Here is a 23,483-nt window from a genome sequence, read left to right on the forward strand (position 1 = left end):
GCTACTAATAACTGAGTGGGCCCGACTAGCCTAGCTGATGATTTTCTCCCACATAGCTACTCCTTAAAGCCCCAAACTTTTTTCGGTGCGGGCCACATCAACTTGCCTTTCTGTGATGGGGGTCGGGGTCAGTCTATAACTGAAATGATATCAGTCCCACCAGGATTTTGCGGGCCTTTTTTGAAATAGTTGCGGCCTAAAATGCCTGATGTTGCATGAGGTTTTCATAAAATTTGAGATGAAAGTTGCGGTGCTTTTTACATTTTTGTTGCGATTTTGTTGCGGGAGGAAGTGAAAGTTGCGATAAATTGTGATCCGACAGTCGCGGAGAGGGCGCAGCGAGCACTAAGTCCACGGCCCCGGGAAGCGGTGAGGTCCGGGAAGGAGGGCGCTGTAAAGCTCCCGGCCGGAGCCGTGAGCCACCTTTACCCCCGAGCCTTTCCAAGCCGACCCAGAGCTGGTTGCGGCGCACCACCGGGGAAGAAATGTGCCCGGCGGAGGCCAGCCAGCGCCGGGGGAGAGGTCCCACGAGGGGATCCTCCCGCACCGTGCGGCCGTCCCTGACCCGCCGAGTTGAATCCCCCGGGCAGACTGCGCGGAAGTTGATCACGAGCAAAGTCACGTCGGAATATACCATTGTGTGAGGGGATGAAAATTAGCTAGTACTGTAAATAGTTCGTAAATAAGGTAGATTTTAATTAGAATGCCAAGCTTAATCATTAAGTGTGGATATTTTATAATAGGAAAATGCAATTTTGAAAAATAGGCCATGTTTAGAGGGATTGTTTGGGATCATTAAGTGGGCCACTCCAATTGTTTAGGCGGGCCGGATGTGGCCCGCGGGCCGTAGTTTGGAGACCCCTGACTTAAAGGATACTCTGCTTTATCGTCTATTTTACTCTAAAGTGGACCATAATTTACTAAATTAACTTTATGTTGTGTGGAAGAAGACTTGAAACTTGCAACTGACCCATAAATCCATGAGGAAACTGTTCACTGAGGTAATAAATCAAGTGAAAAGTAGATTTCTTTTTTCCATAAGACTCCATACTCCATATATTTTTTTGCAGCCAATGCCACTGCCCTCTGCTGTCCATTAAAAAAAATGCATGTTTAAGACACAGTGTGTCAAATAAATAAAAACCTGTTGACTGCAGAAAGTCCATAAATGAAGAGGTAGAATCACCAAAAGACACAAATCACAGCTGACGCCGCCGAAACGTTAACTTTAGTTTATTCACACATTTTGTTTTTTTTACATTTGAAAATCTGCATATTCTGTACATTCAGTAGTTAATGATGTGGAAGACTTACAGCCATTTGATAGCCACATAAGACATGTATGAAGTGTTTCCCTGATTGTGACAACCAAAGTCTGCTGAGGAACTGATTGGAGAAGGCAGTCAATGTATGACAGACTTATTCACACGCAATACAAAACTGCTGCAAAATGGCGTCATATCAAATCCAAAATCTGGTACAGAAAGATGGACAGTATGGAACATGAAACAGATGTTGTGGTGAAGAATATTCTGGCACGATGAACACTGAATAACCTTCAGCTTTTATTTTCAGATCTTGGAACACTGCGTTAGAAAAATGATCAGTGAGTCAAAGGGAAGGGAGCTATATGCAGAATGTACTATCAAAAGAACCAATTGGACTAAAGCCATGAGTAAAAACTACTTCTGGACCAACATCAAATCAGACCATATGCAAAATAAGAACATAAATGCCTATTTCAAGAACAGGTTTTGTCATTGTTCCATTTCAGCCGCTGCCTCTTTTAGAGGACAGCCTACAAACGTGTCATTCGGAAGACTGAGGGCTACTAGACTGAACCCGTCTCTCTTGATTCAGTACGAAAAAGGAAAATAAAAAAATAAAAAGATGTGTAACCTTCCAAATTTTGTAGTTATTGACAAAAATGGATAGAAAATCAACAAAAAAAAGCTTTTTGATGGCACTGTTAAACAAATATCCATGCTTGCTAAACTGGGCGATCACGACAATCTTAAAGGTTAACAGACTGTCACACTCTGTCAGATGGCCAATAAAAGTAAATAAAAGTAAAAAGAAGAAGAGTGCTACCTAGCAAACGGGTGTTTACTAAGATTTCCATGTGTTTCTGCACCCTGGGCGAAGTTTGCTTCCCGGGCTTTCTGGCAGAAAGACGTTTGTGTCCCAAACCAAAAGTCAACACTGACAACGACATGCCGAGTCATTGGACAGAAACTCAGGTCTCCTGGATAAAAGGCCTGTTATTTGAGGCATTACTCCACCAAGAACTCCTCCCTACATCTACACCTTTATTCATCACGTGACTTCGTCAAACTTAGCAATTTTACCAATTATCACTCTTTAAAAACAACTAATTTAGTCATGGTTTCATCTCCCCATGACTTCAGACGCATTTTAAAACTTTTTTTAATGCAGCTCCATTTCTGAATCAAGGACTACAATCTAAAAGAATCTCACCTAACTATCCAGACACAACCTCTATACGTTGATCTAAACGACGTGTGATTTAAACTTTTTGAGAATAAAGAAGCACGTTGTGTCTTGGTGATCGTCTGTTGACAACAACAACTGACAACTTTCACTGGAAAAATGTTCAGGACACAGAATAAAAACTCCTGTCAACGTTACATTGGATTCAGCTCTGAAAGGCAGACTTCGAAGGGTGCAGCCTCTGAAATGGGACACACTATCTTTCTGGTTGCGGTATTCAACTCCCCTGACCTCCACACTCACTTTTCATTTTCCTCTGTAAAACCCTTTCGCTTCCTGTTCGTAGTCTTGTTTTAAACCAATTAAAAATCGGTCATCTAATTTCTTTGCGTTTACCTGCACAGAGCAGTTTGCATTTCAACGTGTGCACCTTTCACAAAATGTCCCAACACAAGGCTTCAGACAAACATGCAAATTTAAATATGAAAAAAGACACTGACATGTTAACACAAGTGAACATTGTTAGAATGGATTTGCGGATACAACATTTTAGGAAAACCAACTTTAGGCGCCACATAATTTCACTACGCATTTTAAACACATGCAGAGACGAAGAAAAAAAATAATTTCCTGTGGCATGGGCAATTATTTAAAAAGACCCAAATCCTACATTGTATTCTAAATTGTCAAAATGAGAAATTCACAGTATAATCTCCACAACAGAGTTACCTGCAAGAGATGATGAATTTTAAGAAAGCACCCAACATTTCTGAAATAAAAACCAAAGAACAGCTGATTCCAAATGATTCTTGTACAACAGAGTTATTTGAACTCAGACGCACACAAAAAGAAATACTTGAGTCACACCAAACAGATCACAATACTTTCCAAACTTTAAATACAATAAGAATACCAGAGATCGTCGCTTAAATAAATTCTACAAAAATATCTGTTGTACATGTAACATATTTACATTGACTGTAGCTTCTAGTGATTGTGTGTCAGTGTTATCTAAAAGAGACCTCGGACAGTTACCCATAGCTCCATGAACAACTGCTTTAGTGAGGACATTTGGTGCTTTCAGAACAGAATTCGATCACAGTGCACTCGCTCCAAACTCAAATTTACTACATATAGCGTAGAAATGGATAAAGCAAGTTGATGTGGAACGCTTCCACCGTTCAACTGGTCGTATCAAAAAGTATCTAAGCATTACACTTTCTTGAGTTCTTAAAACACTTTGTTAGATTCTTGTTTGTGTCATTTTGAAATAAAAATGCGTCTGTGCAAGTTATTCTTGCATAACAGATTTGTTTTGTTTTGTTTTTTAAAAAAGGCACACACCCTGATTTTGTTACAGCAACACTAAACCTCAAAGTGTCCTCTTAGCTTACTGTTGACATTTACTGAACAGAAAATTCAGTTCAGTTCCAGCAGTGAGGTTGCAGTCTGTGGCCTGACGATGAGACGGAATTATTTCACTTTATTCATTCAGCCTGACGTGACATGTTCATGTTACGCTGGGCTGACGCTGCTTTAAAATTGATCTTTAGCTGAGTTTACACAACAGCAACAACATTATCATCATCTGATTTTAACATCTAGTCTGAATCGGTGCTGACACCTGATTAACTTCCTCGATGATCAGGTAGATTTCCAACACGTCAAAAACTTTGCTTGGCACGTTTTAAAAATATTAAGAGTACCACAAACAGCCCAGCTTCACACTACTCCACAGATCAACAGCTGTGAAATGGAACTGAACAACCTGGAGCTGTGGGCCGTTTCACACTCACTGTTGGGTAATAAAACAAAATCAGGAAGTGCACCTCGGAGATGTTTATAAAGCTATTATCGTCCAAAGGTAGGCCCAAAACAGATTTTGAGTTAGAGAAAATTCATTGCAGCAATTTGAGTTTAGCTTTCTATAGCTCAGTAAAAATAATAAAAAGTTAAAATATATTCACTGGCAAGTGTGCACTTGATGGAAATCTGACCCAGCAAAGATAACATCAGAAACATTTTTACAGCAACAACAGAAATGGTAAAATGCTAACTGTAGTAACAATGCTATCTGCAGTCAAATGAGGTCTTCTTTTTCCCACAAAGACTTGAAGTGTTCCTCACATGAGGGTCCATTTACATTCTTCAGCATCTGTTCTATCTGTAAAAAGGCTGAAATGGAGAGCGGGAGCAGAAAACTCAACTTTCCTTGTGTTGTACTGGACGAACAAACTGAACTAACTATCCTTCAGCGTGTACAGAACAGACCCGTGGACTTTTCTTCCAGACAAGGATCATAGTGATTGCATAGTCTTCTTAAATGATAGCAGAGAGTTTTTTTTAGTCACCCTCTCCTCTTCTATTGTCATCGCCCTTCACACGCTGTCAAACTTGTGTTTTAAGTAGTCTTTCATAACCTTTGCGATTGGTAGATCCTCCAAGAATTTCAAGCTTTGAAGGCCAATGCAGTGACGGATTTTTATTCGACACAAGTCTTGTAGAGTCCGAGGTTCTCCTGAAAGAGGAAAAGAAACATTTATAACACAGTGGAATATCGCCTGTAGCATGGCTTCATTCATGACTTGAATGATAAACAATGCCCTAATTTTTCAAGTTGTATATTTTAGACTCTTCAAACTGTCCACCGTTTCCTTTGATGACAGTTTTGTACAGTCCATCATTACTTTAAGATATAAAGGTCAGTTAATCCAGAAAATCTAAAGAACTTTAAATGTGTCTTCAAGTGCAGTCACAAAAACCATCAAACACGATGATGGAACTGGCTCTTGAGAGTTAGCTCTGCTGCAGAAAAGTTCTTCACAGTTAACAGCCTCAGAAATCAACAATTATCAGCACCCGAGGTTAGAGCCCACATAAATGCTTCGCAGAGTTCAAGTGGCAGACACATCTCAACATCAACTGTTCAGAGTAGACTGTGTGAATAAGACCTTCAAGGGTCAAATTGCTGCAAAGAATCAACGATTGAGGGAGACCAACAACTGCGACTAAACAAAAGGAATGGACATTGGACCAGTGGGAATCCGGACTGAGTCAGATTTGAAAGTTTTGGTACCAACCACAGGATGGTATCTGCATGTGTGGTTCCCGTTACGAAGCGTGGATGAGGAGCTGTGATGGCGATACACTTAACAAGCCTCCACAATCACTGACATAAACCCAACTGAGATGGGTTTGGATGAGTTGATGATGAAAAGATTAAATTAAATTAAAATAGGCAGTTGGTAACAGTATCCATTATGAAACTTCAAACATCCCTCTGTTAGCTGGACGGTTTTCCAACAGCCTTCCAACGGAATTAATCAGTTCCCCAAATCACTCAGTATCCTCTCCGTTATCAGCTGTATGCAAACAGCTGTAAAGAATCCCCTTTATTCCAGGAAGTGATGCATGCGGGTGTTATCAGTCTAATGTAGGTAAAATGACTCCTCTGCCGTGGACACTTATCTTCCTTCACCACAGGAACAACTATAAGCTGAAATATAACAAAACTCACATTTACTCTCCCAACAGAATCCCATGATTCAATCCAAGGCCTGTACCATTCTGTTCACCTTCACCGTACTCAAATTTCAGCAGTGGATATCTCAAAACATCTACCTACTGCAGCACCTGGCAGTACAGCTAACCTGTGGGGAAAACATGAATGGAAAAAAAACACCAGGAAGGTGACGTGATCCCTTTCCTACTACAGGAAGTTATCAAAACATAACACCACAGGTTCTTTTTTTTGATTTCCAAAAAGTTGACCACTGCTCAGGAGGTGAAAGTAAATACTAGTTTCAGGTACTTTCAGGATTGCTGGCAGCGCTATCGCCAAGGAACTGTGATGTCACATCTAGGGATGGGAATCGAGAACTGGTTCCAGTTGAGAACTGGTTCCAAATGGTCTGCTTCATCTGAGTTGTATGCCTCCGAGCTGAATTCCCTTTAACGATTCTTTTTCATGACAGTTACGCATTGAAAAACAATGATGTCAAACATGCACGTCTGCTCTGCTGGAAACTTGTAAAAAGATGGAGTCCCTGCGGGAGAGGAAGAAATGGTCTAAAGAGCGACTTCACTTCATGAAGAAAACCCATAAAAACATGGGCTTCAGTTCCAGGAATACCACAATATCTGACACACTCCGCATGAGGGCCACTGCTTCCTAACCAAGCAGCACGTTAATGAGGGTAAATATTCATATAATGATATTAGCATCATGCAGGTGGGCTTGACAAGGTTTTTCTTTGACTAAGATAACTGAACCGAAAACAATACTGTACAAATTTAAGGGTGGGAAATCAAGAACCGGTTCGAATAAGGTACCAACATGTAATGAAGTACATCCGAAATGGCATGAAGAATCTTGTACCACTCAGCTCATGAGAGGCATTATGGGTTGTAAAGACAGGACAGATTGGAAAAGAGTTCCCAGCCATCCTACATGATCTTTCTAATTTCTAAGTGCCTTTGTTCAGTACTCAACAGCCAGAGTATATGAATCATGTGACCAATACACTAACCATGTACCATGCTGGAGTAATGACATGTTACAAAAACTAGCCTCAGGTACCACTGCACCTTCTACAGGAGAAAGCATTCTGCCTTTAGAAATGATTCCTTTTGCTCATCTAGACTTGGACGTCAGCGATGACAGTGATATTACATGTAACATTTCTCTGGGAAGGGAATGCCTTTGGTTCTGCTTTAAGTTGAAACCATTGTGTGAGGACAGTTGAAAAGAGCTGGGTGCTTGTCATTCTGGGTGGGACGAGCCTTTCATGGCATATGAATTAATCCAGGAGGTAGAGGTGTAATCAATAACCCAGCAGATATGTGATCTGGCTGAAGGTTTGCAGTCTCTGAAAGGGCTTGTCTGAATCAGTGCACAGCTCTTTGATATCTTTGATATCAAAGTTCAGGGGGTAGTGGAGGAATGCAGCCATTGTTCCTTCTAAATCATAATGCTTCAGGTAATGTGCTCTCCTGTTCCTCCAACCTGGGATTGTTCTGTGACTGAACACTGGTCATTATAACCTTGGGTTGGCAGGCAGCCCTCTTTCGACACCACACCCACTATCACAGATTTCTTTTCATGGTTAAGGACATTAACTTTTCCCTGTGCCACACTACATTAGCAAACAGGCATGCAACATTGACTAGATTGTAGGCGTGATTAGTATCCACGCCTACAACTACAGCGTTCACTTCTAAATGATCATACTTTACAGACAAACGCTGCCTTTAAAGCAAATAAATGCATTCCTCGATTATGTGACATTTGACATTTTTTAAAAAAGGAGTTCTTTGCACATTTATGTAGAAATAAAATGTAAAAATTGACTAGGCCTGTGTTGAAAAAAATCGATTTTCATATTAATTCCTTAAGATCGATTCGTACATCCAAAGATCGATTTAATTAAATTAAAATTTTAAGTCGCGTCATTGAATTGAAACAGGCGTGCACCGCGTTTAAACTACACTACGGCGTCTCACACCTGCGAGGTGCGTTCAATGGCCGTCGGAATGACTATGATGCGTTCATCAACGTGGGAAAAATGGAAATTCACTGGAAATACAATAAAACTACAGACAAAAGAACACTCAAGGAAAACTCTACAACGACCAGCCACTTCTGTACGTTCTCCTAAAATAACTGAGGCGATTGCGGGTTACATTTGCAAAGATATGCGCCCGTATTCCGTTGTTGAAAACGACGGAATACGGGCGATCAAAAAAATGGTTTTAATAACACTAACCCGAATCGAGATCGGATCGAATTATGATAATCGATTCTCAGTCTTGAGAATCGGAATCGAATCGATTCTTGGAATTTTAATCGATACCCAGCCCTAAAACTGACTCAGATCCTGATTCCATTACAATTATTTAAATTAGCAAATGAAAATGTGTCAATAACAGGTTACTAACATAAACTCCTGGAGTCATCAGGATTACACAAACACATCTAACATGTAGAATACAAATGTAGCATGTCTAGCTGTACTCATAGTGCAAGTTACAATGTCTTGATAAGATAAATGTAATAATTTGGGCAGAAAAACTTGTGGACATCACATTCATCCTCATGATCTCATATATATGTTATCTTATTTATATAAACTTTCTATTGCCTGAATTCTATCTATTTCTTCTACGATCTTATAATTAATTTCTGAAACTTGGAAATGGCATGAATGAAAGTCCGGCTTAAAAAAAAAAATCACTCAACCTAAAGAGTAGATTGTAAAAACATCATTAATAAAGTATAAGTTAATCAATGAGAAGTGAATAAATGGATACACCGAACATGTGAACTGCAACACTGAAAATGAATCGGTGAAAGAGCGTCTGAGCACATTTTCTTTCCTTATTTGAACTAGACAACAAGTCAACTAATAAAAAAATATGACATTTCTTGATTTAATGAAACATTTATAGCTGAAGTAAGTCAGCATGTAACAGCAGATATCTGCTGGTTTTCTTTGGTTCTGTTAATACCTCTGGGTTCTTTTCATGATGGTCAGATAAAATGGATTATTATACTTGTTTTGATTACCATGATTGTACTTTGTATAATAATTTACAATTATTTAGAACTTAAACTTTCACCATACTGTAATCCTATTTCCTATATGTCATGCTGTAGGACATGCTTGTGTGACATGTGGTGTTAGTGTTACTCACTGGTGACCTCCTGTAGGAAGTCCAGGCAGGGCCGGCTGATGCCAGACATGCTAACAGATACAGCTACAGGTGTCTGGCCCTCGTAGTTTCTGGTGTTGGTATCGGCCCCGTATGTGTAGAGCATCTGGGCGCACAGCACATCATCCCTGAGGGCTGACAGGTGCAGGGGGGTCTGGCCATCTTCAAGACGTCCTAGATTAGTGTCGGCTCCTCTCTGCAGGAACATGCGGCAGTACGAGTGATTGCCTTTGATGACAGCGTATCGCAGCAGGAAGCCATTCTGAATGTCAATATTGGCGCTGTGGTCCAGGAGGATCCGTACACAGCTGGAACGCTCGCGGATGATGGCCAGCTGTAGCGGCGTGGTTCCTTTGTCGCTCAGTGGGTCCACCTCGGCCCTGAACTCGAGGAGGAGGCGTACGAACGAGTCTCGGCCGTAGTGGGCGGCGACGTGCAGCGGCGTCCAGCCATCGTTGCTTTTTGCATTTATAATGTCACTGCGAAACTCGGACTCCAGCATGAGTCGGGCGATGCGCGCTCTGCCGTGCATAGCAGCGTAGTGAAGCGCTGTGAAGCCTCCAATAAAGTCCTTCACTGTGGGGTCAGCTGCACAGAGGAGAGTGGACAGAGTGGAAGTGAGGAAACGCAAACACAGAAGTCCATCTGAAGTCTGATCTGACACAAAGATCCTCTTCAACAGTTCACATTACCTGTTCTAACCTACAGTGCCCTCTAGCTATTATACTGTACTGACTGAGAGTTTAGAGCACTGTCTGAGGCAAACTCTGATACATGTGCCACTGGTGATACACAACCACCCTCTTGTGGTACATGAAGGAATCTGCGAATATATTAAAGTTCAAATGAATTAAAAAGAACATATTAAACTATCAAAATACTACATTTCAAATTGACATTTGACATTTTCAAACTGTGAGATCACTGGAATATAAATTAAATCCTGCCACATAGTAAAGTGAATGGTTCAGAAACACTTGCTGCTCACAAGTACCCAGTTTCCACCAGATTAGCTCTGGTTCTTCATCGTCTTTATGTCCTGATCACATGCGCGTGCTGTGTTTATGCCCAACTGTTATAGTACAGTTACACTATAACACAGTTCACTTTTCGCGGTCTCGCAGATTTTTTTAATGTAATTTTGCATGCTTTTTTACAGCATACTGTACAGTATGAACGCGCATTGTGTTCGGCGTCCTGATTAGCTAAGGGAGAACTGTACAAAATGCGTTGTATGTTCTGCACTCGGAAAAAAAACACCTGCTGCAGGAGGAAAAAGCCGTTACAGCGGAGCGGCACCAGGACAAAGAGGAAGTATGAAATACGGTTTCATTTACTAATGCAGTATTGTACTTATTTTTGTTAAATCTGCGAAAGTTTGAACTTTGAGAGTTTAAATAAGAGAGAAATGTGAGAAAATGTTAATGCCTGTCTGAGAAAAGTGTATAAAAGTGTGTGGTTAGGGGTTTTACGGCCTTAAACCATGTAGAATAATTGTAAAACTTACTTCGCAGATTTCGTTTATTGCAGGTTATTTTTAGAACGTATCCCCTGCGATAAACGAGGGACCACTGTAATACATTTTCAACGGACGCCTCATGTCAGCTAAAGTCTGTCGTTAAAGGAAATTAACCTCAGATTTAATGAACATGTTGTTGGATTGCCAATGAACATTATTGTTAACCCTCACACGACCAAACACTACAAATATACAATTATCTTAAGTTGCCCGATGACATGAAGACTGCCAAGTTGTAAAGACAAGGAGCCGTCCAAATATTTCACGTGTCCGTGACAGGACATTCAGAGGTCACTGCTGACCTCCCTGTAGTGCTGAACACAGCAGACACATTACAAGTGTGCAGGGCATCTTTCAGCCAGGACTCAAAATAACAAAGACTTGGGATCCATGGTGGCTCCATTGTATTAAATTTGGAGCACAGCACCAGTTAATCTGTTCCCAAATAAGTATACTGTATCTGTTACCCTCACATATGTCCAAAGTTCTACCAACCTCGGCCATGTGCATTTTGTTGTTGTGTAGCTTAAAGGCTGCTCGCACTGTTCATGGTCTTCTTCATGCATCTAACAGAAACATCCCTCCCGTCATGGGGTCTGGACTTGTGCTTTAACTTGAAATCTTCTTCACATTATCATATTTACATAGATTTCATTTATTCTAGATCACATTTTCTGCAGATGGGAGGTATTAGAAAGTGTTTTAAGGGTTACATGTCTGACTGTTTGGATGTTGTGACATGTTATATTCAGGAGGTGAATGAAAGGCTCTCTCTTCAAATAAAATAATGCCCTCTAGTGTTTGGGCAGAAAAACCTGTCACTGTATAACCACTAAATGAAGTTTCCGCAGCAGGATGATAAAAAGACAAATCCTCTGACCTCCGTGCTCCAGAAAGACTCGAACACATCTTTCTTTTCCTTTGGCAGCAGAGAAGTGGAGGAGCGTCCAGCCGTTGGCGTCGCGGATCTTAGGCGAGTATCCTTGCTCCAGCATTCTCCTGACGGTGTAGACATCCCCCGATGCCACTGCAGCCTGGATCTGCAGCTCCTCATGAAGCTCAGGGTTCCTTCTGCAGTGATGGTTCAGCATCCTGTCACATGTCAGAGAAGAATGTTCATCTGTGTCTCACCTGATGGGGGCTGACGACACTGCTGGCTATGCCAATGTAAATGCTCTACCATGTTCAACGTACTGTACTGGTGCTAATGCGCACCGGGCGACAGACCAAATGTATTGGAAAGCAGTGTTTGGGTCATAGACACAATATGGAATAATGACGTTTTTATACATGAGCTACAGGCTGCTGCAACAATCAATGAAAACACAACCCCACAGATAGTAGAGTACTGATACCCTACTGACAAAGACCAAATATCAACCGACGATTATTAAACAAGCAGTTTTTATGAGAACTGTTACTAAAGACTTCCTTCCTATTACGGACATCTGAGCAAATTTGAATTGATCTGTATCAGATAAAATAACCCACATCAAAATCCGATGCTTCTATTACACAAAATGACAAACGTCGACACCAGCAGCTCATATCAGCCGCCACCATTTCAAATGAATTCTGTGAGTAAAGTGATCTTTGCACTCACTGACATATTAACGGATACTCATATGTCCATGGTAAATGTTGGCTTAGCTGATTTAAAGTCTTACGAGCAACGTAAATAGTTTTATGTTCCTAGCGCTACGTGTGCGATTCTGCTGAAGTTCAAAGCCTGTACTGAAGTGCAGCATCCATCGGAGCTCTGCTCCACGAAGAAATGCTGCATGTGTATTACTGACAGAAAAGAGTCATCGAGTAAATTGGCTTCAGCTTTGTGATTTTCCCATAGGGCTGCCACAAACGATTATTTTGATAATTGACTAATCACCGATTATTTTTTCGATTAGTCGTCTAATCGGATCATACGTAAATCGACTGTCCCGGAGAGGGGGCGGGTGGGCGGGTGCTGCAAAGCTTGCGGACGGAGCTGTGAGCCACCTTCGCCCCAGAGTCTTTCCATGCCGACCCAGAGCGACTGGAAATGCGCCCAACGGAGGCCAGCCTGCGCCGGGGAGAGGTCCTACGAGGGGATCCTCCTGCACCACGCGACCATCCCTGACCCGCCGAGTTGATCCCCCGGGCAGACTGCGCGAAAGTTGCGGAAAAAACGCGGTGATTGGTTAAAATTGCAACACCGCCCTGAATTCACAGGGATTCACTGAAGTTGCGTTGAAGTTGCAAATCGCAACATCGTGAATTCCTGGAGGGTCTGTGTTATGGTATCATTTACGGTACAGTCAGGCCTGACGCCGATTACCACTACTGCACATGTGCATAGGTGTGTGTGTGTGTGTGTGTGAGACAGAAAGGCAGACGTGGCAGTTTTGAGAGAAAAGCAAAGTAAAAAAACAACAAAACAAAACGATGCGTCGACTACTAAATTAGTTGACATAATCGTGACTAATCGACTAATCGTGGCAGCCCTATTTTCCAATAAGTCAGTTTCTTACATCACACAAATGAAGCACTAATTTTACTCTTGGCATAGTATCACTTAACCCCAAAGTGTGTGTGAGGTTCATTTTATCACTTGAACTCACCCACAAAGGGCCGACCGTCCACAAGCTGCAAGAAACGATGAGCTTGTGGAATTTACTCACCGTCAATATGTGTGACCTATGCAGGCAGTCAGTGCAGTATGAACGGAGCCATGTGCACCCGCTGTCTGAGTATGTACAGTATATTCAGCCTCTTAAACCATAGGAGGATACAGCAATGGAGTGTCACAGGCTTAACTAACGACAGCGAGACAGACCCAAAGACATTCCAATAGCAACAATAACAACGACTGGATGACAGCGCGATATGAAACGTACCTCTTGACAAGCTGAAGAGACGTGCTTCTCTTAGTCATATCGGAGCTGCACCTGTAAATATACAGCTGCACTGTCAGAGAAGGCGCTCCGTCTGTCTTCAAGAGTTTCACCTGCAACGACACAGAACAACGACACGTTGGGTCAGTCAGGAGAGAAAGGTGAACACTCAAACGGCAACCTGTATACAGTGTACCCGGTTAACATTCACAGAACACGACCAGATTTATGCCATCACCTGCACTATCAGTCCTTTACCCACTTTACAAATGTCTATAGATACATACACATGTGCATATATAGCTATATTTATGCAAGTATATACCTTTTAAATATTTTATGTCTATGTTTTAATGTTGTGTTTTTTGCGTCTACCTGTCATGTCCCTTGTCTTTTAACTGGACTACACCTGTATGTACACCTGGGGCGGCAGTGGCTCAGTCCATTGGGACTTGGCTCGGAAACCGGTTCAAGTCCCGCATGGACCAAAAATATGGAAGGTGGACTGGTAGCTGGAGAGGTGCCAGTCCAGTTCACCTCCTTGAGCAAGGCACCGTTCCCCTCCAACTGCTCGCTGGGCGCTTCTCAGGGAAGGCTGCCCATCACTCCACCATCTCTCTCCACATTTGCATGTGTGTGTATCTGGGTTAAAATGCATGTAAATAAAACAAGAGTGTAAAAAGAATTTATGGGGAATATCTTCTTCTTCCAAACGGCAACCTGTATACAGTTAACGTCACATTCACAGCACACGATATACTATATCAGTGGTTCTTAACCTGGGTTCGATCGAACCCTAGGGGTTCGGTGAGTCGGTCTCAGGGGTTCGGTGGAGCCTCCGCCCTGGAATTATTTTTTATACCATTTGTATAAAACATATCTTTGTGAGCAATCGTTTTTCGAGGATGCTGGACATAAAAACTAAGAAAAGGAACAGACTTTGCTGTGAAAATGACATGAGACTGGCACTTGCCAAGGTGAAGCCACGCATATCTGAACTGGTCTCTCAAAGGCAACAGCAGAAGTCACACTGAGGTAAGTTGTTGTGAGTTCATGCACTGTGTTGGTTTTGTTATTTGAACAAGGTGATGTTAATTTAAAATAGGCAGTTGGTAACAGTATCCATTATGAAACTTCAAACATCCCTCTGTTAGCTGGACGGTTTTCCAACAGCCTTCCAATGGAATTAATCAGTTCCCCAAATCACTCAGTATCCTCTCCGTTATCAGCTGTATGCAAACAAGCTTGTAAAGAATCCCCTTTATTCCAGGAAGTGATGCATGCGGGCGTTTCAGTCTATGTAGGTAAAGTGACTCCTCTGCCGTGGACACTTTATCTTCCTTCCACCACAGGAACAACTATAGCTGAAATATAACAAAATCAATTTACCCTCCCAACAGACTCGCATGATTCAATCCAAGGCCTGTACCATTCTGTTCACCTTCACCGTACTCAAATTTCACAGTGGATATCTCAAAACATACTACCTACGGCAGCACCTGGCAGTACAGCTAACCTGTGGGGAAAACTGAATGGAAAAAAAAAAACCAGGAAGTGGACATGATCCCTTTTCTACTACAGGAAGTTATCAAAACATAAACACCACAGGTTCTTTTTTGATTTCCAAAAAGTTGACCACTGCTCAGGAGGTGAAAGTAAATACTAGTTTTAGTACTTTTCAGGATTGCTGGCAGCGCTACGCGCAAGGAACTGTGATGTCACATCTAGGGAGGGAATCGAGACTGGTTCAGTTGAGAACTGGTTCCAAATGGTCTGCTTCATCTGAGTGTATGCCTCCGAGCTGAATTCCCTTAACGATTCTTTTTCATGACAGTTACGCATTGAAAAACAATGATGTCAAACAGCACGGTCTGCTCTGCTGGAAACTTGTAAAAGAGGAGTCCTGCGGGAGAGGAAGAATGGTCTAAGAGCGCGACTTCACTTCATGAAGAAAACCCAAAAAACATGGGCTTCGTTCCAGGAATACCACAATATCTGACACACTCCGCATGAGGGCCACTGCTTTCCAACCAAGCAGCACGTTAATGAGGGTAAATATTCATATAATGATATAGCATCATGCAGGTGGGCTTGACAAGGTTTTTCTTTGACTAAGATAACTGAACCGAAACATACTGTACAAATTAATGGTGGGAAATCAAAACCGGTTCGAATAGGTACCAACATGTAATGAATTACATCCGAAATGGCATGAAGAATCTTGTACCACTCAGCTCATGAGAGGCATTATGGGTTGTAAAGACAGGACAGATTGGAAAAGAGTTCCCAGCCATCCTACATGATCTTTCTATTTCTAAGTGCCTTTGTTCAGTACTCAACAGCCAGAGTATATGAATCATGTGACCAATAAACTAACATGTACCATGCTGGAGTAATGACATGTACAAAAACTAGCCTCAGGTACCTGCACCTTCTACACAGGAGAAAGCATTCTGCCTTTAGAAAGAATTCCTTTTGCTCATCTAGACTTGGACGTCAGCGATGACAGTGATATTACATGTAAATTTCCTGGGAAGGGAATCCTTTGGTTCTGCTTTAAGTTGAAACCATTGTGTGGAGACAGTGTGAAAAGAGCTGGGTGTCTTGTCATTCTGGTGGGACGAGCCTTTCATGGCATATGAATAATCCAGGAGGTAGAGTGTATCAATAACCCAGCAGATATGTGATTCTGGCTGAAGGTTTGCAGTCTCTGAAAGGGCTGTCTGAATCAGTGCAACAGCTCTGTTGATACTTTGATATCAAAGTTTCAGGGGGTAGGGAGGAATGCAGCCATTGTTCTCTAAATCATAATGCTCAGGTAATGGTGCTCTCCGTTCCTCCAACCTGGGATTGTTCTGTGATGAACCACATGGTATTATAACCTTGGGTTGGCAGCAGCCCTCTTTCGACACCACACCCCTATCACAGATTTCTTTTCATGGTTAAGGACATTAACTTTTTCCCTGTGCCACACTACATTAGCAAACGGCATGCAACATTGACTAGATTGTAGCGTGATGTAGTATCCACGCCATACAACTACAGCGTTCACTTCTAAACGATCATACTTAGACCAAACGCTGCCTTTAAAGCAAAAAATGCATTCCTCGATTATGTGACATTGACATTTTTTAAAAAAGGAGTCTTTGCACATTTATGTAGAAATAAAATGTAAAAATTGACTAGGCCTGTGTTGAAAAAAATCGATTTTGCATATTAATTCCTTAAGATCGATTCGATCCAAAGATCGATTTAATTAAATTAAAATTTTTAAGTCGCGTCATTGAATTGGAAACAGCGTGCACCGTTGTTAAACTACACTACGCGTCTCACACCTGCGAGGTGCGTTCAATGGCCTCGGAATGATATGATGCGTTCATCAACGTGGGAAAAATGGAAATTCACTGGAAATACAATAAAACTAAACAGACAAAAGAACACTCAAGGAAACTCTACAACGACCAGCCACTTCTGTACGTTCCCAAAATAACTGAGGCGAGTGCGGGTTACATTTGCAAAGATATGCGCCCGTATTCCGTTGTTGAAAACGACGAATACGGGCGATCAAAAAAATGGTTTTAATAACACTAACCCGAATGAGGATCGGATCGGATTATGGACAATCGATTCTCAGTCTTAGAATCGGAATCGAATCTTGGAATTTGAAAGATCGATACCCAGCCCTAAAAACTGACTCAGATCCTGATTCCATTACAATTATATAATTAGGGCAAATGAAAATGTGTCAATAACAGTTTACTAACATAAACTCCTGGAGTCATCAGGATTACACAAAACAATCTAACATGTAGAATACAAATGTAGCATGTCTAGCTGTACTCATAGTGCAAGTTACAATGTCTTGATAAGATAAATGTAATAATTTGGGGAGAATAACTTGTGGACATCACATTCATCCTCATGATCTTATATATATCTTGTCTTATTTATATAAACTTTCTATTGACTGAATTCTATCTATTTCTTCTACAATCTGATAATTCATTTCTGAAACTTGGAAATGGCATGCATGAAAGTCCGGCTTAAAAAAAATCCCTCAACCTAAAGAGTAGATTGTAAAAAACATCAGTAATTAAAGTATAAATTAATCAATGAGAAGTAAATAAATGGATACGCCAAACATGTGAACTGCAACACTGAAAATGAATCGGTGAAAGAGCGTCTGAGCACATTTTCTTTCCTTATTTGAACTAGACAACAAGTCAACTAATAAAAAAATATGACATTTCTTGATTTAATGAAACATTTATAGCTGGAAGTAAGTCAGCATGTAACAGCAGATTCTGCTGGTTTTCTTTGGTTCTGTTAATACCTCTGGGTTCTTTTCATGATGGTCAGATAAAATGGATTATTATACTTGTTTTGATTACCATGATTGTACTTTTGTATAAAATTTACAATTATAGAACTAAACTTTCACATACTGTAATCCTTTTCCTATATGTCATGCTGTGGACATGCTGTGGTGACATGTGGTTTAGTGTTACTCACTGGTGACCTCCTGTAGGAAGTCCAGGCAGGGCCGGCTGATCCCAGACATGCTAACAGATACAGCTACAGGTGTCTGGCCTCGTAGTTCTGGTGTTGGTATCGGCCCCGTATGTGTAGAGCATCTGGGCGCCACAGCACATCATCCCTGAGGGCTGACAGTGGCAGGGGCGTCTGGCCATCTTCAAGACGTCCCAGATTAGTGCGGCTCCTCTCTGCAGGAACATGCGGCAGTACGAGTGATTGCCTTGATGACAGCGTATCGCAGCAGGAAGCCATTCTGAATGTCAATATTGGCGCTGTGGTCCAGGAGGATCCGTACACAGCTGGATCGCCTGCGGATGATGGCCAGCTGTAGCGGCGTGGTTCCTTTGTGCCTCATGGGTCCACCGCGCCCTGAACTCGAGGAGGAGGCGTACGAACGAGTCCTCGGCCGTAGTGGGCGGCGACGTGCGCGGCGTCCAGCCATCGTTGCTTTTTGCATTTAAATGTCACTGCGAAACTCGGACTCCCATGAGTCGGGCGATGGGCGCTCTGCCTGCATAGCACGTAGTGAAGCGCTGTGAAGCCTCCAATAAAGTCCTTCATGTGGGGTCAGCTGCACAGAGGAGAGTGGACAGAGTGGAAGTGAGGAAACGCAAACACAGAAGTCCATCTGAAGTCTGAATCTGACAAAAAGATCCTCTTCAACAGTTCACATTACCTGTTCTAACCTACGTGCCCTCTAGCTATTAACTGTACTGACTGAGAGTTAGAGCACTGTCTGAGGCAAACTCTGATACATGTGCCACTGGTGATACAACACCACCCTCTTGTGGACAAGAAGGAATCTGCGATATATTAAAGTTTCAAATGAATTAAAAAGAACATATTAAACTATCAAAATACTACATTTCAAATGAAATTCACTGGAATATAAATTAAATCCTGCCACATAGTAAAGTGAAAGGTTCAGAAACACTTGCTGCTCACAAGTACCCAGTTTCCACCAGATTAGCTCTGGTTCTTCATCGTCCTTTATGTCCTGATCACATGCGCGTGCTGTGTTTAGCCCAACTGTATAGTAGCAGTTACACTATAACACAGTTCACTTTTCGCGGTCTCGCAGTTTTTTTAATGTAATTTTTGCATGCTTTTTTTACAGCATACTGCTACAGTATGAAGCGCTTGGTGTTCGGCGTCCTATTAGCTAAGGGAGAAACTGTACAAAATGCGTTGTATGTTCTGCACTCGGAAAAAAAACACTGCTGCAGGAGGAAAAAGCCGTTACAGCGGAGCGGCCACCAGACAAAGAGGAAGTATGAAAACGTTTCATTTACTAAGCAGTATTGTACTTATTTTTGTTAAATCTGCGAAAGTTTTGAACTTGAGAGTTTAAATAAGAGAGAATGTGGAGAAAAATGTTAATGCCTGTCTGAGAAAAAGTGTATAAAAGTGTGTGGTTAGGGGTTTTAAACGGCCTTAACCATGTAGAATAATTGTAAAAAGTACTTCGCAGATTTCGTTTATTGCAGGTTATTTTTAGAACGTATCCCCTGCGATAAACGAGGGACCACTGGTCAATACATTTTCAAACGGACGCCCTATGTCAGCTAAAGTCTGTCGAAAGGAAATAACCTCAGATTTAATGAACAGTTTTGGATTGCCAATGAACATTATTGTTAACCCTCACACGACCAAACACTACAAATATACAATTATCTAAGTTGCCCGATGACATGAAGACTGCCAAGTTGTAAAGACAAGGAGCCGTCCAAATATTTCACGTGTCCGTGACAGGACATCAGAGGTCACGCTGACCTCCCTGTAGTGCTGAACACAGCAGACACATTACAAGTGTGCAGGGCATCTTTCAGCCAGGACTCAAAATAACAAGACTTGGGATCCATGGTGGCTCCATTGTATTAAATTTGGAGCACGCACCAGTTAATCGTTCCCAAATAAGTATACTGTATCTGTTACCCTCACATATGTCCAAAGTTCTACCAACCTCGGCCATGTGCATTTTGTTGTTTTGTAGCTTAAAGGCTGCTCGCACTGTTCATGGTCTTCTTCATGCATCTAACAGAAACACCCTCCCGTCATGGGTCTGGACTTGTGCTTTAACTTGAAATCTTCTTCACATATCTATTTACATAGATTTCATTATTCTAGATCACATTTTCTGCAGATGGGAGGTATTAGAAAGTGTTTAAGGTTACATGTCTGACTGTTTGGATGTTGTGACATGTTAATTCAGGAGGTGAAAAAGGCTCTCTCTTCAAATAAAATAATGCCCCTCTAGTGTTGGGGCAGAAAAACCTGTCACTGTATAACCATAAATGAAGTTTCCCGCAGGACGATAAAAAAGACAAACCCGTACCTCCGTGCTCCAGAAAGACTCGAACACATCTTTCTTTTCCTTTGGCAGCAGAGAAGTGGAGGAGCGCTCCAGCCGTTTGGCGTCGCGGATCTTAGGCGAGTATCCTTGCTCCAGCATTCTCCTGACGGTGTAGACATCCCCGATGCCACTGCAGCCTGGATCTGCAGCTCCTCATGAAGCTCAGGGTCCCTTCTGCAGTGATGGTTCAGCATCCTGTCACATGTCAGAGAAGAATGTTCATCTGTGTCTCACCTGATGGGGGCTGACGACACTGCTGGCTATGCCAATGTAAATGCTCTACCATGTTCAACGTACTGGTGCTAATGCGCACCAGGCGACACTCCAAATGTATTGGAAAGCAGCGTTTGGGTCGTAGACACAATATGGAATAATGACGTTTTTATACATGAGCTACAGGCTGCGCAACAATCAATGAAAACACAACCCCACAGATAGTAGAGTACTGATACCCTACTGACAAAGACCAAATATCAGCCGACGATTATTAAACAAGCAGTTTTTATGAGAACTGTTAATAAAGACTTCCTTCCTATTATGGACATCTGAGCAAATTGAATTGTCTGTATCAGATAAAATAACCCACATCAAATCCGATGCTTCTATACACAAAATGACAAACGTGACACCAGCAGCTCATATCAGCCGCACCATTTCAATGAATCTGTGAGTAAAGTGATCTTTGCACTCACTGACATATTAACTGATACTCATATGTCCATGGTAAATGTTGGCTTAGCTGATTTAAAGTCTTACGAGCAACGTAAATAGTTTTTATGTTCCTAGCGCTACGTGTGCGATTCTGCTGAAGTTCAAAAGCCTGTACTGAAGTGCAGCATCCATCGGAGCTCTGCTCCACAAAGAATGCTGCATGTGTATACTGACAGAAAATAGTCATCGAGTAAATTGGCTTCAGCTTTCTGATTTTCCAGTAGGGCTGCCACAAACGATTATTTTGATAATTGACTAATCACCGATTATTTTTTTCGATTAGTCGTCTAATCGGATCATACGTAAATCGACTGTCCCGAAAGGGGCGGGTGGGCGGTGCTGCAAAGCTTGCGGACGGAGCTGTGAGCCACCTTCGCCCCAGAGTCTTTCCATGCCGACCCAGAGCGACTGGAAATGCGCCCAACGGAGGCCAGCCTGCGCCGGGGAGAGGTCCTACGAGGGGATCCTCCTGCACCACGCGCCCATCCCTGACCCGCCGAGTTGATCCCCCGGGCAGACTGGCGCGAAAGTTGCGGAAAAAACGCGGTGATTGGTTAAAATTGCAACACCGCCCTGAATTCACAGGGATTCACTGAAGTTGCGTTGAAGTTGCAAATCGCAACATCGTGAATTCCTGGAGGGTCTGTGTTATGGTATCATTTACGGTACAGTCAGGCCTGACGCGATACCACTACTGCACATGTGCATAGGTGTGTGGTGTGTGGTGTGGAGACAGAAAAGGCAGACGTGGCAAGTTTTGAGAGAAAAGCAAAGTAAAAAAACAACACAAAAAAACGATGCGTCGACTACTAAATTAGTTGACATAATCTGACTATCGACTAATCGTGGCAGCCCTATTTTCCAATAAGTCAGTTTTCTTACACAACAAATGAAGCACTAATTTTACTCTTGGCATAGTATCACTTAACCCCAAAGTGTGTGTGAGGTTATTTTTCACTTGAACTCACCCAACAAAGGGCCGACCGTCCACAAGCTGCAAGAAACGTGAGCTTGGAATTTACTCACCGTCAATAGTGTGACCATGCAGGCAGTCAGTGCAGTATGAACGGAGCCATGTGCACCCGCTGTCTGAGTATGTACAGTATATTCAGCCTCTTAAACCATAGGAGGATACAGCAATGGAGTGTCACAGGCTTAACTAACGACAGCGAGACAGACCCAAAACTTCCATAGCAACAATAACAACGACTGGATGACAGCGCGATATGAAACGTACCTCTTGACAAGCTGAAGAGACGTGCTTCTCTTAGTCCATATCGGAGCTGCACCTGTAAATATACAGCGCACTGTCAGAAAAGGCGCTCCGTCGTCTTCAAGAGTTTCACCTGCAACGACACAGAACAACGACAGTTGGGTCAGTCAGGAGAGAAAGGTGAACACTCAAACGGCAACCTGTATACAGTGTACCCGGTTAACATTCACAAGAACAGGCCGTGTGTAGAAAACCAGATTTATGCCATAACCTGCACATCTGTCCTTTACCCACTTTACAAATGTTATAGATTACATACACATGTGCATATATAGCATATTATGCAAATATATACCTTTTAGATATGTATACAGTTACTTTTTTATGTCTATGTTTTAATGTTGTGTTTTTTGCGTCTACCTGTCATGTCCCTTGTCTTTTAACTGGACTACACCTGTATGTACACCTGGGGCGGCAGTAGCTCAGTCCATTGGGACTTGGCTTGGGAACCGGGAGGGTGGCCGGTTCAAGTCCCGCATGGACCAAAAATATGGAAGGTGGACTGGTAGCTGGAGAGGTGCCAGTCCAGTTCACCACCTCCTTGAGCAAGGCACCGTATATATATGTATATAATATAGATATATATATATAGATATAGATATATTAGATATAGATAGATACATACACATGTGCATATATAGCTATATTTATGCAAATATATACCTTTTTATGTCTATGTTTTATGTTTTTATGTTGTGTTTTTTGCGTCTACCTGTCATGTCCCTTGTCTTTTAACTGGACTACACCTGTATGTACACCTGGGGGCGAGTAGCTCAGTCCATTGGACTTGGAAACCGGGAATGGTGCCTTGCCCCTATAACTGCTCGCTGGGCGTTCTTAGGGGGGCTGCCCATCACTCCACATTTGCATGTCTATGTGGGTTAAAATGCATGTAAAAATAAAACAGAGCGTAAAAAAGATATCCCCATTCATTTTTTTCTTCTTCTTCCGAACGGCAACCTGTATACAGTTAACGTCACATTCAGAGAACACGACTGTGTGTAGAAACCAGATTTATGCAATCTATACTATATATATATATATATATATATATATATA

The 23,483-nt window shown here is 42.0% G+C and overlaps 1 protein-coding gene and 2 pseudogenes across 3 annotated transcripts in view; all 3 read right to left on the reverse strand.

Annotated features, from left to right (window-relative positions):
• Window positions 1-1,217: 1,217 nt before the first annotated feature.
• Window positions 1,218-23,483, reverse strand: part of asb7 (ankyrin repeat and SOCS box containing 7) — a 36,434-nt gene continuing 14,168 nt past the window's right edge. For 2 of the 3 annotated variants that reach the window (XM_027281653.1, XM_027281654.1), the window contains exons 2-5: window positions 13,555-13,664; window positions 11,562-11,773; window positions 9,145-9,750; window positions 1,218-4,969 (exon numbers count right to left, since the gene is read on the reverse strand). In XM_027281653.1, the coding sequence (XP_027137454.1) occupies window positions 4,830-4,969; window positions 9,145-9,750; window positions 11,562-11,773; window positions 13,555-13,592 (996 nt within the window). In that variant the 5' untranslated portion in view covers window positions 13,593-13,664 and the 3' untranslated portion in view covers window positions 1,218-4,829. Of the gene's footprint in view, window positions 4,970-9,144; window positions 9,751-11,561; window positions 11,774-13,554; window positions 13,665-13,926; window positions 13,946-23,483 lie in introns of those variants that run through there. The other variant, XM_027281655.1, reaches the window with a different exon arrangement.
• LOC113746346 (ankyrin repeat and SOCS box protein 7-like) lies at window positions 18,056-20,634 on the reverse strand (annotated as a pseudogene).
• LOC113746309 (ankyrin repeat and SOCS box protein 7-like) overlaps window positions 21,448-23,483 on the reverse strand; it is a 5,744-nt pseudogene continuing 3,708 nt past the window's right edge.

This window comes from Larimichthys crocea, chromosome VIII, assembly GCF_000972845.2.
Source record: "Larimichthys crocea isolate SSNF chromosome VIII, L_crocea_2.0, whole genome shotgun sequence".
NCBI classification, from domain to species: Eukaryota; Metazoa; Chordata; class Actinopteri; family Sciaenidae; genus Larimichthys; species Larimichthys crocea.